At 48.4% G+C, this 13,186-nt stretch overlaps 6 protein-coding genes across 6 annotated transcripts; 2 read left to right on the forward strand and 4 right to left on the reverse strand.

Moving 5' to 3' along the window:
• Positions 1-135: 135 nt before the first annotated feature.
• On the reverse strand, positions 136-1,714 carry BHQ10_005855 (uncharacterized protein; the record flags this gene model as incomplete). The annotated part of the gene is made up of 4 exons (XM_040878376.1): positions 136-851; positions 903-986; positions 1,042-1,594; positions 1,670-1,714. 4 exons carry the CDS (start codon positions 1,712-1,714, stop codon positions 136-138), a joined length of 1,398 nt encoding a protein of 465 aa, XP_040734359.1.
• Positions 1,715-1,849: 135 nt separating this feature from the next.
• Positions 1,850-3,406, forward strand: BHQ10_005856 (uncharacterized protein; the record flags this gene model as incomplete). The annotated part of the gene is made up of 2 exons (XM_040878377.1): positions 1,850-2,235; positions 2,290-3,406. 2 exons carry the CDS (start codon positions 1,850-1,852, stop codon positions 3,404-3,406), a joined length of 1,503 nt encoding a protein of 500 aa, XP_040734360.1.
• Positions 3,407-3,774: 368 nt separating this feature from the next.
• BHQ10_005857 (uncharacterized protein) lies at positions 3,775-5,658 on the reverse strand (the record flags this gene model as incomplete). Its single annotated transcript, XM_040878378.1, has 2 exons — positions 3,775-5,364; positions 5,440-5,658. 2 exons carry the CDS (start codon positions 5,656-5,658, stop codon positions 3,775-3,777), a joined length of 1,809 nt encoding a protein of 602 aa, XP_040734361.1.
• A 733-nt stretch (positions 5,659-6,391) lies between these two features.
• BHQ10_005858 (uncharacterized protein) lies at positions 6,392-9,081 on the reverse strand (the record flags this gene model as incomplete). The annotated part of the gene is made up of 5 exons (XM_040878379.1): positions 6,392-6,591; positions 6,645-6,786; positions 6,844-7,379; positions 7,436-8,971; positions 9,021-9,081. 5 exons carry the CDS (start codon positions 9,079-9,081, stop codon positions 6,392-6,394), a joined length of 2,475 nt encoding a protein of 824 aa, XP_040734362.1.
• Positions 9,082-10,171: 1,090 nt separating this feature from the next.
• Positions 10,172-11,628, forward strand: BHQ10_005859 (uncharacterized protein; the record flags this gene model as incomplete). The annotated part of the gene is made up of 4 exons (XM_040878380.1): positions 10,172-10,198; positions 10,263-10,319; positions 10,383-11,552; positions 11,602-11,628. 4 exons carry the CDS (start codon positions 10,172-10,174, stop codon positions 11,626-11,628), a joined length of 1,281 nt encoding a protein of 426 aa, XP_040734363.1.
• Positions 11,629-11,861: 233 nt separating this feature from the next.
• BHQ10_005860 (uncharacterized protein) lies at positions 11,862-12,836 on the reverse strand (the record flags this gene model as incomplete). Its single annotated transcript, XM_040878382.1, has 2 exons — positions 11,862-12,623; positions 12,678-12,836. 2 exons carry the CDS (start codon positions 12,834-12,836, stop codon positions 11,862-11,864), a joined length of 921 nt encoding a protein of 306 aa, XP_040734364.1.
• Positions 12,837-13,186: the final 350 nt, after the last annotated feature.

The following is a 13,186-nucleotide window of genomic DNA, read 5'->3' on the forward strand; positions in this document are numbered from 1 at the left end:
GATTAATCACTCGCTAGAACAGTGAATGCATAATAGTGATGCTATACTAGCCCTAAATTCATCGCAGATAATCACCCCAACGCCTTGCTCGATTGAATGATGGATATTACCGATGTCATAAGATGAAATGCAATATTACTTCCTTTCTGGAATGCTCTTCTTTGGCCCCTTCACATGCAACGCTTCTCGTACTCGTCGTAGCTTTGACCACCATTCCTTATCCTTCGCCCTCTGAGTAGCTTCATCTGTTGCCGTTGAGCCCAGAGACAAAGTATCGGAGTCCACAGGTGTAACTTCACGCGGGGATATTGCTGTTGCCTTTACCCGTCGGCGATGCTTTGTGCGAATGCCTTGGGCTAGGATCTGCCAACCACTTAACAGACCTTTCGGCTTATCTGCTGCAGTACCGGTAGCACTCTGCGCCGTTCCATTTATCCACGGGCAATAATCCATATGTTCAGTATGAACCGGTAACTTGTCGTAGACAGGATCTTTTCCTTCTTCTTTTGGTTTGTACAGCCATAAACCCAGACGTCTGAAGCAAGCACGGCACTCGAGCAGTCCGCTAGAGCCATCTTTGACGACGTCCCAACCGAGAAATGCAAAGACGAACGATCTATAGTCGATATCTTTTTCTGATGAGTCGCCTTGCTGAGTAGAATCCTCTTCTGACGGTTCGACAAAGTCTGGGGGTAGTAGGCTTATAATTTCTTCTATAGACAGTTGTTCAGGTAACTCGATTGTTTCTTTCGACGGCAGCTGGTCTCGCATTTTTGATATCTTCAAGTAGCGTTCTCGTAAAGCATTAATGGCAGCATCGGGATTTGTAAGCGGTAAGCGATGAATAGTGGCTAAAATAAGAAGTCAGTATTAGTATGTTGTGGGTGATGTGAAGCTCATACCGTCGCATGACTTGGTCCGCCATAAACAAGTCTCCTTGTGCCCTTGGCATAATAACTTTTGATACTCCTCGACCACCTTTTGTCCTGTATGTTCGTTCAGTACTGATATATGCCGAAATCAGGTGAGTATAGCACTCACGGACGTCTTTCCTCTCTTGCACCTTCTCGCTATCCAAGTCCTCAAAGTTATCCACTTCCTCGGGCAATTTCACCACAATTGAAGCACCACAGCCACCAACGCAGGAAACACGCATATAGTCAGTACAGGACCATCCCCTCTTCGCCCACTCAACCTCATTTATTGGAGCTGGCTGTGAAGTCCATCGAGTCACAGGTCGGAATGTCTCTAATCTCTCGAGAAAACGATCCCGATCCCAAGGAACAAAGTTCGGGCGAAGGTTTGCGGAGCTCGAAGTGGTTCGTAAGATTCGAGAAACGGTCGTCTTGGTCGTCAGATTGTCGCCATTCCCCTCTCCAACACGAACTCTCTTGATCGAAGGTGCATGTGTCGCATCCGCTAAACGCTGTCGGGCAGCCATTAAAGGATCCTTAGCGGGTTTTGCTCCGCCATCACCGGGTGCCAAAGGTTTCGACAGTGATTCCAGAACCCTGGTAAATTTTCGCTTCTTGGTCTCTAGCGCATAAGACATCTCTGTTGCTGAGGCGACATTCAAGTTGAGATGAGAATCGTTCTGGCTTAGACCAAGTCAGCAAGCTTAGCTTAGCTTAGTTGAGCTGCTTAAATCCGCTTGCTAAGCGGGTCCCACCCTAGAAGAAAGGCCGAGCTTTCCGTCTTGCAATATCTCCTCCATGATTGGCCAATTATCCGCTGACTCGGCAGCACGAATTATCATTCGATCTCTTTTACTTCAATTTTTCGACAACTTCACGAAATCGTACAGCTGATAGAAAGGGACCGCCAGAAATTACTTATGGCAGCTCTGGGCATGTCGGCATTTCCTCTGAGAGGATTCGGCGCCCGCGTCGCCTCTGCAGAGTTGTTCACCTGCCGACAATGTCTTCGGCAGCGCAATCAAATGACGAGGCCCTTTAGTAGCCGAACTATCCCGCGAACGCCATCTCAGAAATCACCTCGTGTCGGTTCCTATCTCGGTGCTTTACGGAAGAATTTCAAAGCCTTTACGATTACTCGCTCGGCTTCCTTGTCTACGGCCACCGTAGCACAACAGGCTCTAGAGCAAGGGGCCACGGCTACAAAATCTCACTTTCCGGATGTGAGTAGCAAGGCTGTCGCATACTGGCTTTTGGGGAGCGCTGCGAGCGTTTTTGGGATTGTCATCTTTGGAGGATTGACAAGGTTGACTGAGTCCGGGTAAGCCTACTATAGCCATTGTCCAGAAGTTTAGACGTTGCTAACTTCTAACAGTCTGAGTATCACAGAATGGAGACCTGTAACTGGCTCATTGCCGCCGATGAACAACGATGATTGGGAGGCAGAGTTTGCGAAATACAAAAACTCCCCCGAATACAAAATTCTAAATCCGAACATGAACCTCTCCGAATTCAAATCAATCTACTACATGGAATGGATCCATCGACTCTGGGGTAGATTTGTAGGATTGTCCTTCGTTATCCCCGCCGTCTACTTTGTCGCTAGAAGAAAGGTCTCCAAACCAATGGCTTTGCGTTTGGCTGGTATTTCAGGTCTTATTGGGTTCCAGGGTGTCATTGGATGGTGGATGGTGAAGTCTGGCTTGAAGGATGATCTTTTTGCTCCTGGCAGTCATCCTAGAGTCAGTCAGTATCGTCTGACTGCCCATTTAGCTGCTGCTTTTACCTGTTATGTCGCCATGCTCTGGAATGGTCTTGCTATTCTACGATCTCACAGACTTCTCAAAGACCCACAGGCCGGTACTGAATCACTGAATGCTCTGCGAAACCCCAAGCTTGCAGTATTCCGTCGCTCGGTTGCCGGGTTGGCTCTCTTGGTGTTCACTACAGCAATGTCCGGAGGCCTCGTCGCTGGTCTCGATGCCGGTCTGATCTACAACGAATTTCCGTACATGGGCAACGGGTTGACACCGCCCAAGGCCGAACTGTTTGACGAAAAGTACTCGCGTCACTCAGATCGATCCGATCTATGGTGGAGAAACATGCTCGAGAACCCATCCCTAGTCCAACTCGACCACCGTGCTCTCGCCATGACCACATTCTCCGCCGTCATGGCTCTATGGGCATACTCCAAATCCTCATCCATGAAAAAACTACTACCTCGCAGCGCTCAAAAGGGTGTTCATGGTGTCGTCGCTTTCACGTTTGTGCAGGTGACCCTTGGTATCTCGACTCTACTATATCTTGTCCCCACGCATCTTGCATCGACTCACCAGGCTGGAAGTTTGTTCCTGTTGACTTGGGTTCTTGTGCTCGGCAGTAGGATCTGGCATCCTTCGAGGACGGCTAAGTTGTTGCAGATGGCTGCAAAGGCTAGAGGTCAGCCGGTAGCTGCGTCTACGGCTAATGCGGTGAATGCATTGAAGAAGTAGATTATCTCTGCCTTGATACTTATCTTTGTATGAATATGTACCATACTCCTCTCATGTATATTAGCTCTTGTCAGATCTCCTGAAGAATTAGAGCAGTAGTCGAATGACAACAAGTTGTACTTTCACACCGAGTTTCTACTATCACCAGCCTATAATTTTAGCGTTTGATCGAGTAATACCTTAGAGGATGAAAATTTGCAATGGTGAAATCTGAAACAATATTCATTCGTTCAAGCAGGACACATAATTCATGGACACATTGTCCCGATTTCTCATACCGAAACCTCAAACACCGCATGCCATTTGAAGACTCATTCTGCTCTGTCTTTTTCGTCATCTACCCTCTTATGAGCCGTATTTTTGCAAATCTATTTGTGAGGAATACCCTCTTCCGGCTGAGGAGTAATACCAACAACCTCAGCAGCAGTAGGCTTCTTCTCCGCTGTAGTATCATCCTTCATGAACGGGAAAGTGAGAACCTCCCTGATCGTATGATTGTCCGTCAAGAACATAACAAGACGATCAATACCCATTCCCCAACCACCGGTTGGGGGCAAACCGTATTCAAGACTAGTGCAGAAGTTCTCATCGATGAGCTGCGCTTCATCGTCACCCTGGGACTTTTGGCGGGCTTGTTCTTCGAAACGCAAGCGTTGGTCAAAGGGGTCGTTCAACTCGGTGTAGGCGTTGACAATCTCCTTCTTGCAGACGAAGGCTTCGAAACGTTCGCAGAGACCGACGTTTTGGCGGTGATATTTGGCGAGAGGGGACATCATTTGAGGGTGGCCCATAATGAAAGTCGGGTTGACGCAGGTTTCTTCAATGAACTCGCCAACAAGCTTATCGAGCATACGGGCGTTGGTCAAGGGGGATGAGCATTCGACGCCGGTCTTTTTGAGGACCTTCTTCAAGAATTCATTGGTCTCTTCGGTGTGAAGTTGGTCACCAGGAGGGAACTTCTCGCCTGTCGCTTCTTCGAGGGCAGGGATCATTTCTACACGTCTCCAGGGAGCCTTCCAGTTGACGTTGTATACTTCACCGGATTGGGTGTGGAAAGTTGTCTCGTAGCCACCGGTGACATGCTTGACCATACCCGAAACAAGCTCCTCGGTAAGGTTCATGACATCGTAGACATCGGCATATGCCCAATAAAATTCGCAGGTGGTGAACTCAGGGTTGTGAGTAAGATCGGCGCCTTCGTTACGGAATTGACGGCCAAGTTCGTAGACACGCTCCAAACCACCGACGATCAACATCTTCAAGTACAACTCAGGAGCAACACGCATGAAAAGATTTGTGTTGTACTCATTGTGATGCGTAATGAAGGGCTTTGCTGTGGCGCCACCAGCGATAGCGTTCATCATGGGTGTCTCGACCTCAGTAAAGTCACGCTCGTCAAAGAAGTTGCGGACATATCTAACAATCTTGGCACGTGTAGTGAAGACTTTACGCGACGACTCATTCATGATCAAATCAAGGTATCGCTGACGGAAGCGTGTCTCGGAGTCCTGGAGACCACGAGGCAGAGCATGAAGACAAGGAGCGAGAAGCTTGACCTGTGTGGCGAAGATCGACAATTCGCCCTCATCTCGAGTCTTCGGGTTACTGCGACCCGGGAAACCGGTGATACCGATGATATCTCCTCGTCGTAATTGTTCATGTTGATCAGCGAACGCGACATCGCCCGTGGCGTACTGGGCCTGGCACAGGATCTGGAGCTTGATGCCCTCGGCGCGGAGATCGTAGAAGAACAGCTTAGTACCGGCTGAGCGCTTGTTTTCGATACGTCCCGCGACCTGCACGATGGTATCCTGCTTCAACTCGCCCTTTCCTAGCGATGCGTATTCGGTCAAGAAGTTGCGCGCGTCGATGGTGACTTGGAATTTGTGTGGGTAGGGATCGGGGTTCTTGGTTTCGCGGAGCTTGTTGATCTTTGAGCTACGGATTTCGAAGTATTGCTAGAATACCAGCCATGTTAGATCAACGACTTGATTGACGGCTCGATTGGCAAGTACGAGATAGAGGAAACATACGTTAGGAGTCAAATTCGACTCTTCATCCTCAGCAGACTTCTGCTTCTCCTGCTTGGGCTTGGCTGGAGCAGCAGCTTCCTTCTCCTTCTTCTTTGCCTCCTTCTCTCTGTTCTTCTGGCGTCTCTTGAGCTCAGACTTAGACACCTTCTCGCCGGTGACCTCGTCCAAGAGCAAATTGGCGACGCCGGCCTCGGCTTCCTGAACACCGGAGTCGGCCATGGTGTGTTGTGCGAGAAATTTAATGTGTGTAGTATCTTATTGACAGTGCACTTCTCACGGAAAGTCTGTCAATCCCTCTGTCCACAATGTAAAGAGGTTTCTTGTTGTCAGATAAGGCAAGAAGGGAGAAAAAAAAGTCAAAGATGTGCGGGGAGCGGGCGGAGTTGACTCAACCCGCCGAAGATTGGGACGACGAATGATATGCTTCTGATCGATCACAGCAGCAGTCCCCAGCGATTGAAGGCAATGCATTTGATGACATATTAATGGTATATAGTTATTCTACAAAATAGGACGATCAATATTTATTATTGTTGGTGAAAAGTGCTACTCTCTCTACGTCATGAAGCCCTTTAACCCCTCCATATACTCATATCCGGATAGTAGGGTTTAGGGTTTAGGGCATCAATGAGGGGCATCGAAAAAGACAACTTTTAACCTCTCTCAGATTCTCAATTCTATAACTTTTGATTCTCTTGCCGACAAAGTCTCTCAAAGAAGTTTCTAGTCCTCCAATCTACTTGCAGGTATGACGTTATGGCAATCAGAAGTAGATCCGCGCACATATCATCATCAACCGTACAGTAATGAACCAAAGAACAACACAAGATCAAGCAAGTAAATTCGCATCCTTGGAGTACAGCTTCCGCAAGAAAGGATGGAGATAGTCAAGAGTTGGCCAACATGTAACTATCTTTTCCAAAGAAGAGTCCTTCTGGAAAACTCTCTTTACTCAATCATCCTCCGCAGTCTTGATGTAAGTTTCCTGGTCCTGGCTCATCTCAACATCCTCATCACTAGGACCATTGTACGCTACAGCCGATCCCAACCATTTCAGAGCAAGTTCCAACTTCTCTTGTTCTTTAAGGAGGAATTCTCGGCGTTGTAGTCGCTCGGAGTCATCGGCCATTAGCTGCAAACAGCGATATGATGCTAAAATAAGCACATTAGCATCAGCCAAAAAAAAAAAAAAACTGAAGGCTTACCATCCGCTTCACATATTCCGAGTCCCTTCTCAATCTCCTTGAACAAACTCTTCTTGCACTCTGTAAACATATTGGAACGTATAACCATACAGATTTGGTCGACAAAGCGGCAAGACGCGACTTTGTAATGAGCATGCGCAGCCTATAAAATATATTAGGGTCACGGCAGGGATGTATTTGAGTGGTGCTTAGAACATACAGCCATCAACTTGAGCTCGTTAGTAAACGGATCACAGCCAAAGTCCAATGCCTCGATCGCCTTCTCGTATTTAGCTCGGTCTGTGGAAACCTGAACTCCACGACTTCGGAAGTGATTTATAGCCTTCTTCTCCTTGCGAGTCTTTTTTAATTCACTGTAGTACACCGCTCCATCTTTTTGAAGTGCTTCACGATCATTTGCAATAAATTCTGTGCTTTCGAGGGTGTAGAGTTTGCCTGCCTCCATGTGAACATTCTCTTTCATCTGTTCGAGGAACTTGTCTGAAATATCCGAGACTTGACGATATAGTTCAGTCTCCTGATGGGCAACCAGTACCAATTTGACTTGGGCCAAGACTGCTTTTCTGACCTGTTTGAAAGTGACATCAACGAAAGTCCGCATCGGAAGTTCCCAGTGTGAGACGCTCAATCGGTGCACTCTCTCAACGGCTTTGGGATGTACATGAGCAGTTGGTCCACTGGAACAATCTTCATTGATGCTGCGTATCTCTTCGAGTTCGAATGTTCTCTCTGGCTCTAAAATTATTGTTAGATATCTCTCTATGTGTACATTTAGACATGTAGTAGCATACTGGTAAAATCCTGGAAATGCTGCGTGTAATCGCAACCGAGAGTCTTCGTTGATGCAGCATCGATACCCTCTTGCGACGAAAGTTTTCTTTTTGGTGTTTGTTTCACGGCTTTTGCATCCGTAATCTCGCAGTCAGATTCGTCATCAATTTTGAAATCCTCCTCGTCTGTTAGCAAGCGTAGATCAGGTTTCGTACGCTGGATTGCTGAAGCAAAGTCTTTAGCGATTCGGTTCCATAATTTCAACGCTGGCATGTCCTTTGAACCACCTTCCAGACAAGCCGCAATACCGCTTTTCAATTCCTGTAACTTTGTACACAAGACGTAGAATGAATTTTGGTTGACCGGTTCGGGGAGTTCTCGAAGCTCTTCATCGATTCTCAAAGCCTTCTCACGAATCCGCAATTGAACCTCGGGAAGGCAGTCCTTGATTTGGTCAATCAGTAGCCTGGACAGGGCGTTCTGGAGATTATGTGTTCCGAGTCTAGGCTGGAAGGGGGCCAGCGCTGTGGTCCACGGGTGACTCGAGAAAAATTGTGTTTCCTCAATACGAGCCTGGCGGTGTCCAACGTTGGGATTTGGATTATTACGGACGACATAATATCCATGCCCGAGTTGAAATTTGTGGCCAGTCAAAAGGTCGGCCCATTGAGCAATATCTTCCACACGATCGGGCTTGGTGAGGACCCCTAAGGTACGATCGGTCGCCTTGATCTCACGTACGATGCGGGCTGCGCTCGAGTTCGTGGCGTCGTCCGTCATTGGCAACGTAAGCAGGATGATGCAATTTCGTTGAGCCACATAATGTTTGACGAGGTTCTCAACGAGAGTGACCAGGTAAGCTTCCTCGTCGTGTTCAGCTTGGCTAATGACCCCTGGTAGGTCATAAAATGCGAGATTGGGAAAATGGGGAGCTGATATGTCGAGGCGAACAACATTTGGAGAGAATTTGACAGGTGTCGAGGCATCATCGATATTCATTGAAGATGATGGCAGAAACTCCACTGGATTCTTATGGGGATTGAGGATGGCTAGCTGTGCTCGCTTGATGGCATCCTGAACCTGATCCTTGGAGTTCAATGTAAGGAAGGGTATATCCTCAGCTTCGGTCATTTGGTACCAAGGTCCCAACTTGTTTGCCTTCGTAATCTTTCGCAAACCATTTTTCGTCGAGTACGTGTAGGAGCAACTCAACTTCACCTCACATTTCCAGGGCTGGTCGCTATCGGAGAGATTGATCTCCATAGGACAACGAGTGCAGGTCCCTGCACTACGAGGCACTTGGATCTCTGACATACCCTCGATCAGGGACGATTTGCCAGTCGACTGATCACCAACGACACAAATTTTGGGAAGCGCGATTTTGCTGTCTTCGATTCCAAGATGACGAAGATCCTGGATCTTTTTGACCAGTGCTCGCATGTCCTTTGTCATGAGATTGATACTTTCTACGCCGGGCATTGGGTCCAGGTGAGTCGTAGCGGGAGATGCATCACGATGAGGCAGGCTAGAAACATGTACCAAATCTTGGAGGTCGGCTTTTAATGTTAGTTAAGTTACTCAAAATATTGATAGAAGAGAATGTACCTGCTGACTCCCAAGTGCTAGATTGCGCTGAGGCATAGGGATTTGCCACATGAAAAGCCATTCGAGCGTTTGTAAATCAGACTTGCCGTGGTTGTCTGATGATGCCTGAATTTTTGAGAAAAGAAGTGGGTATGGAGAGCGCAATACAACTTGAGATTGCTACCTAGGCTTTGCGAGACTAAGATGAGAGGGAGGTTGAACAAGAAGTGAGATGAAAACCAAGAAAGAGGATGCGAAGAGAAACAGGGCAGAAAGAAGAATGAAGAGAAGAGTGAAGTGTAAAGAGAGAATGGAAGGCTAAATGAATAGGAGGGAGAGAGAGAGAGAGAGAGAGAGAGAGAGAGAGACAAAGTTGACGGAAAAGAGCGAGGGTTTTGGAGAGCGCGTCAAACGAAAGATGCTCGATTAGGAAAGAGCCTCAGCGCCCCCCTCTAAGCCTGAGGCAACAAAAGACGCCATTTCCTGAGACTGCTACTTGATGCTCGAATTTCTCCTGGTCATAAGCATCGAGTGCTGGGCTGCGATACAGGAGAGCTTGGCTAGACCTAGTAAGTGAACTGAAGGCCTCGTTCTCCTCTTATATGGGAACAGAGAGCACTTTGGTATACCAGCATCTTGAAGTATTCATGGATGATAATCAGCAGTTCACTTCATTGCTGGCTCGACATTAGCAGAGGACATAGTTATAGATTGGGGCAGGTCTTCTGTACACCTCAGGTTGCTCGATGAAGCATGTTGGAACACAAGAGTGCATGAGGCATGTTGGCACTCTTTTATTCCAATATATATCTACAAATATCAACATGAATAGGCTAGCTCATTGATATACAGTAGAAGAGAGAAATTATCAATATCATCGAATTCCACGACGTGCGGTGCTGGCGGATGTGATTGGCGGGGCAGCGTAGTAGCCACGCAAACAAAGTGACGCAGCTTCAACTGACCGCTTGGCGTACTGGAGAGAGCTACTCCTCTCTCGACCGACCTGCGACTAGACACTTATTTTTGTGCTAATTGCAGTGCTCATTCCTATAACAATTGCTCTGCCTAAACTGCGACTCATCATCTTTCTATTCCATTGAACAGAGGTTCTCCTTGCATTCTCATCTATGCTTCAAGTCCCGCTTCGGGAGTCGCCCAACAACAACAACATGGCGTCCACTAAGGCTGTGATTCTGGTAAGCGAAGCTCGAAATCGATCTCCTCTTTTGGGTTACAGCTTCTCACGATGTGATTGTACAGGTCGGTGGTCCATCTCGAGGTACCCGCTTCAGACCATTGTCTCTCGACGTTCCCAAGGTAAGCCGCTTCCCCTCACCACATATATCGCTTGACGTTAATTGAAACCACCTTGTTGGATAGCCACTATTCGAAGTCGCCGGCCACCCGATCATTTCCCACTCCCTCAAAGCCGTCGCCAAAGTCCCCGATCTCCGCGAGGTCATTCTAGTTGGCTACTATGACGAATCCGTCTTCCGAGACTTCATCAAGGATGCGGGCAAGGAGTTTCCACACTTGCGCATCCAGTATCTGCGCGAATATCAGGCATTGGGTACCGCTGGCGGTCTCTACCATTTCCGCGACGCAATCCTTAAGAACAAACCGGAGCGATTCTTCGTTTTGAACTCTGATGTCTGCTGCTCTTTCCCTTTGGGGGAGATGTTGAAGTTGTTTGAGGAGAAGGATGCCGAGGCTGTGATTCTGGGAACACGAGTCAGTAACGACGCTGCGACAAATTTTGGTTGTATTGTATCGGATGCGCATACGAAGCGTGTCCTGCACTACGTCGAGAAGCCCGAATCGCATATTTCGAACCTGATCAATTGCGGTGTATACTTGTTCGCGACTGAATGCATCTTCCCTTCGATCCGCAGTGTGATCAAGCGCCGTGCCACCCGTCCGCGACTACTCTCCTACCCCTCATCAGAGAACCTTGACTCTTCGTTCATTGCCGAAGACGATGATGGCGAAAAGCCCGAGATCCTCCGCTTAGAGCAGGATATTCTGTCTGATCTTGCCGACAGCAACCGCTTCTTCGTCCACGAGACCAAGGATTTCTGGCGGCAGATCAAAACTGCTGGCTCTGCTGTGCCAGCCAACGCCTTGTACCTTCAAAAAGCCTGGCAGGCTCAGTCCGACGAACTCACTCCTCCCTCTGCTTTCATTGTGCCGCCCGTTTACATCCACCCTACAGCTGAAGTCGACCCAACCGCGAAGCTGGGTCCCAATGTCTCTGTCGGCCCACGTGCCGTGATCGGTGCTGGTGCTCGTGTCAAGGAATCTATCATCTTGGAAGATGCCGAGATCAAGCATGATGCTTGCGTTTTGTACTCTATCATCGGCTGGGGTAGCCGTGTCGGTGCCTGGGCGCGTGTAGAGGGTACACCGACMCCGGCCGGTAGCCACTCCACAAGCATCATCAAGAATGGAGTCAAGGTGCAGAGTATTACGATATTGGGCAAGGAGTGCGGCGTGGGCGATGAAGTACGAGTACAGAACTGTGTCTGTCTGCCGTATAAAGAGTTGAAGCGGGTACGTTTCTTCCTTCAAGGAATACAATCCATCACTAACGAATTCACAGGATGTCACGAACGAGGTCATTATGTAGGACGTATTATGGGCTGATCTTATGGCACTCTGATTTGAGCGATTGTTTGCTTAAAAGTAATACCTAGTTCAATATAATTATCTCATCATACATGGAACACAAGTCAACTTTTTATCACATTTCCGCTATATAAAAAAACAAAACCCGACATTTGACGCCGTTAAATGCAAAAGAACGCCAATCTTGATGTACCGAGCCCGATGTAAAAATTTCTGAGACCCATGAGACGAAGTTTATCCCCTGTATCCATATCCACCCTCATCATACGGAGTCCGATGCGGCCTAAATGCCTCATAACCCGTCTGCTGTTCATCAAACCTCGTATGTAACGGCGAGTACGGGGTCTGTCTCGTCGCCGCCGCCGAAGCCCATCTCACCCCATTCGCAGGGGGGACATCCGGGACACCATCGTAATATTCCACATCATGGCCGCCCTGAGGCTGAAACTGCTGATGGTATTGTTGCTGCTGCGCCGTATCATCATGCCGCACCGTCCCAAGCGCATTGTAGACATCCGCACGGGTAGCATTGGGGTCTGGACGGCTCTCGTCGTGAACGGGGACGGCGGGGACAGCAGCAAGAGGGACGGCACTTTCACCTCGGGCATGTAACTTGTAATCCTGCCCGCCGTAACTAGCATTATTATTCATCGAGTCATACGCCGCCAGCACAGCCAGATTTCGTTGGTCTTTCCTCGCGACTCCATCGATGATGGTATGTACGAAGGTAAATACGGTCGCAACAACAATGAACGAGAAAAGCGTCTTGTATACCCTGCACACCATCACCCCGGTGGATGTTCCCCACGAATCGACGTTGCAGGTCGTCATTAATGTGCCGCGCATGCTGTACCCCAGAAAGGCGAGGGAGATGATCCAGAGGATGAGGAGGATTACGTTTGCGGATAGGGAGAAGACGGGTCGGAGACTGTTGCGGGCGTAGAGAAGAGTGGTGAGGAGCAGGTTGATGAGGGTTAGGAGGCATGTTATTAGGATCTATTCCAATTAGTCGGTGTTGATTGATTTATCGGGAGTTTGGGTGAGGCTTACGATGAGAAATGCGTATGGAACTTTGAAGCCGTCCGAGTGTAGATGCACGACGAAATAGATCATGATACCGGTCACGATCAGGGTGGAGAGCCAGATGAAGGCTCTCGTGAAGTGGAATGCGCCCGGTCGATAGGGCGAAGGGGTGTTTCGATTTCTCATCTTGGCTGTATGATGTGGTGAGGTTGATGCAAGTGTCGATGTTGAAGTCGATATCGATGTTGATGTTTGTTTATCCAGCGCCGTGCGTCATGTGGAATGATGCCTTAGCAACCGCCACCAGAACAACTCAGTATCGATCAATGTAATATTGATAGTAGATGGAGAGTCAATTCGAGCAGCAGAAAGAAGATGTTCAATATATTCCGGACAATGTTTGAAGAATGATCTGAAACAGAAGCGATACACAACGCGGCCATCCCCACAGTCAACCAAATGGCCCACGTCAGCTGCGGCTGTGCTCTCCTTGATAGGAGTTTGCCAGTCTGGGCTCTGGCACAGCCGCGAAACGC

Source organism: Talaromyces amestolkiae (assembly GCF_001896365.1).
Source record: "Talaromyces amestolkiae strain CIB chromosome Unknown scaffold10.1, whole genome shotgun sequence".
In the NCBI taxonomy this organism is placed as follows: domain Eukaryota; kingdom Fungi; phylum Ascomycota; class Eurotiomycetes; order Eurotiales; family Trichocomaceae; genus Talaromyces; species Talaromyces amestolkiae.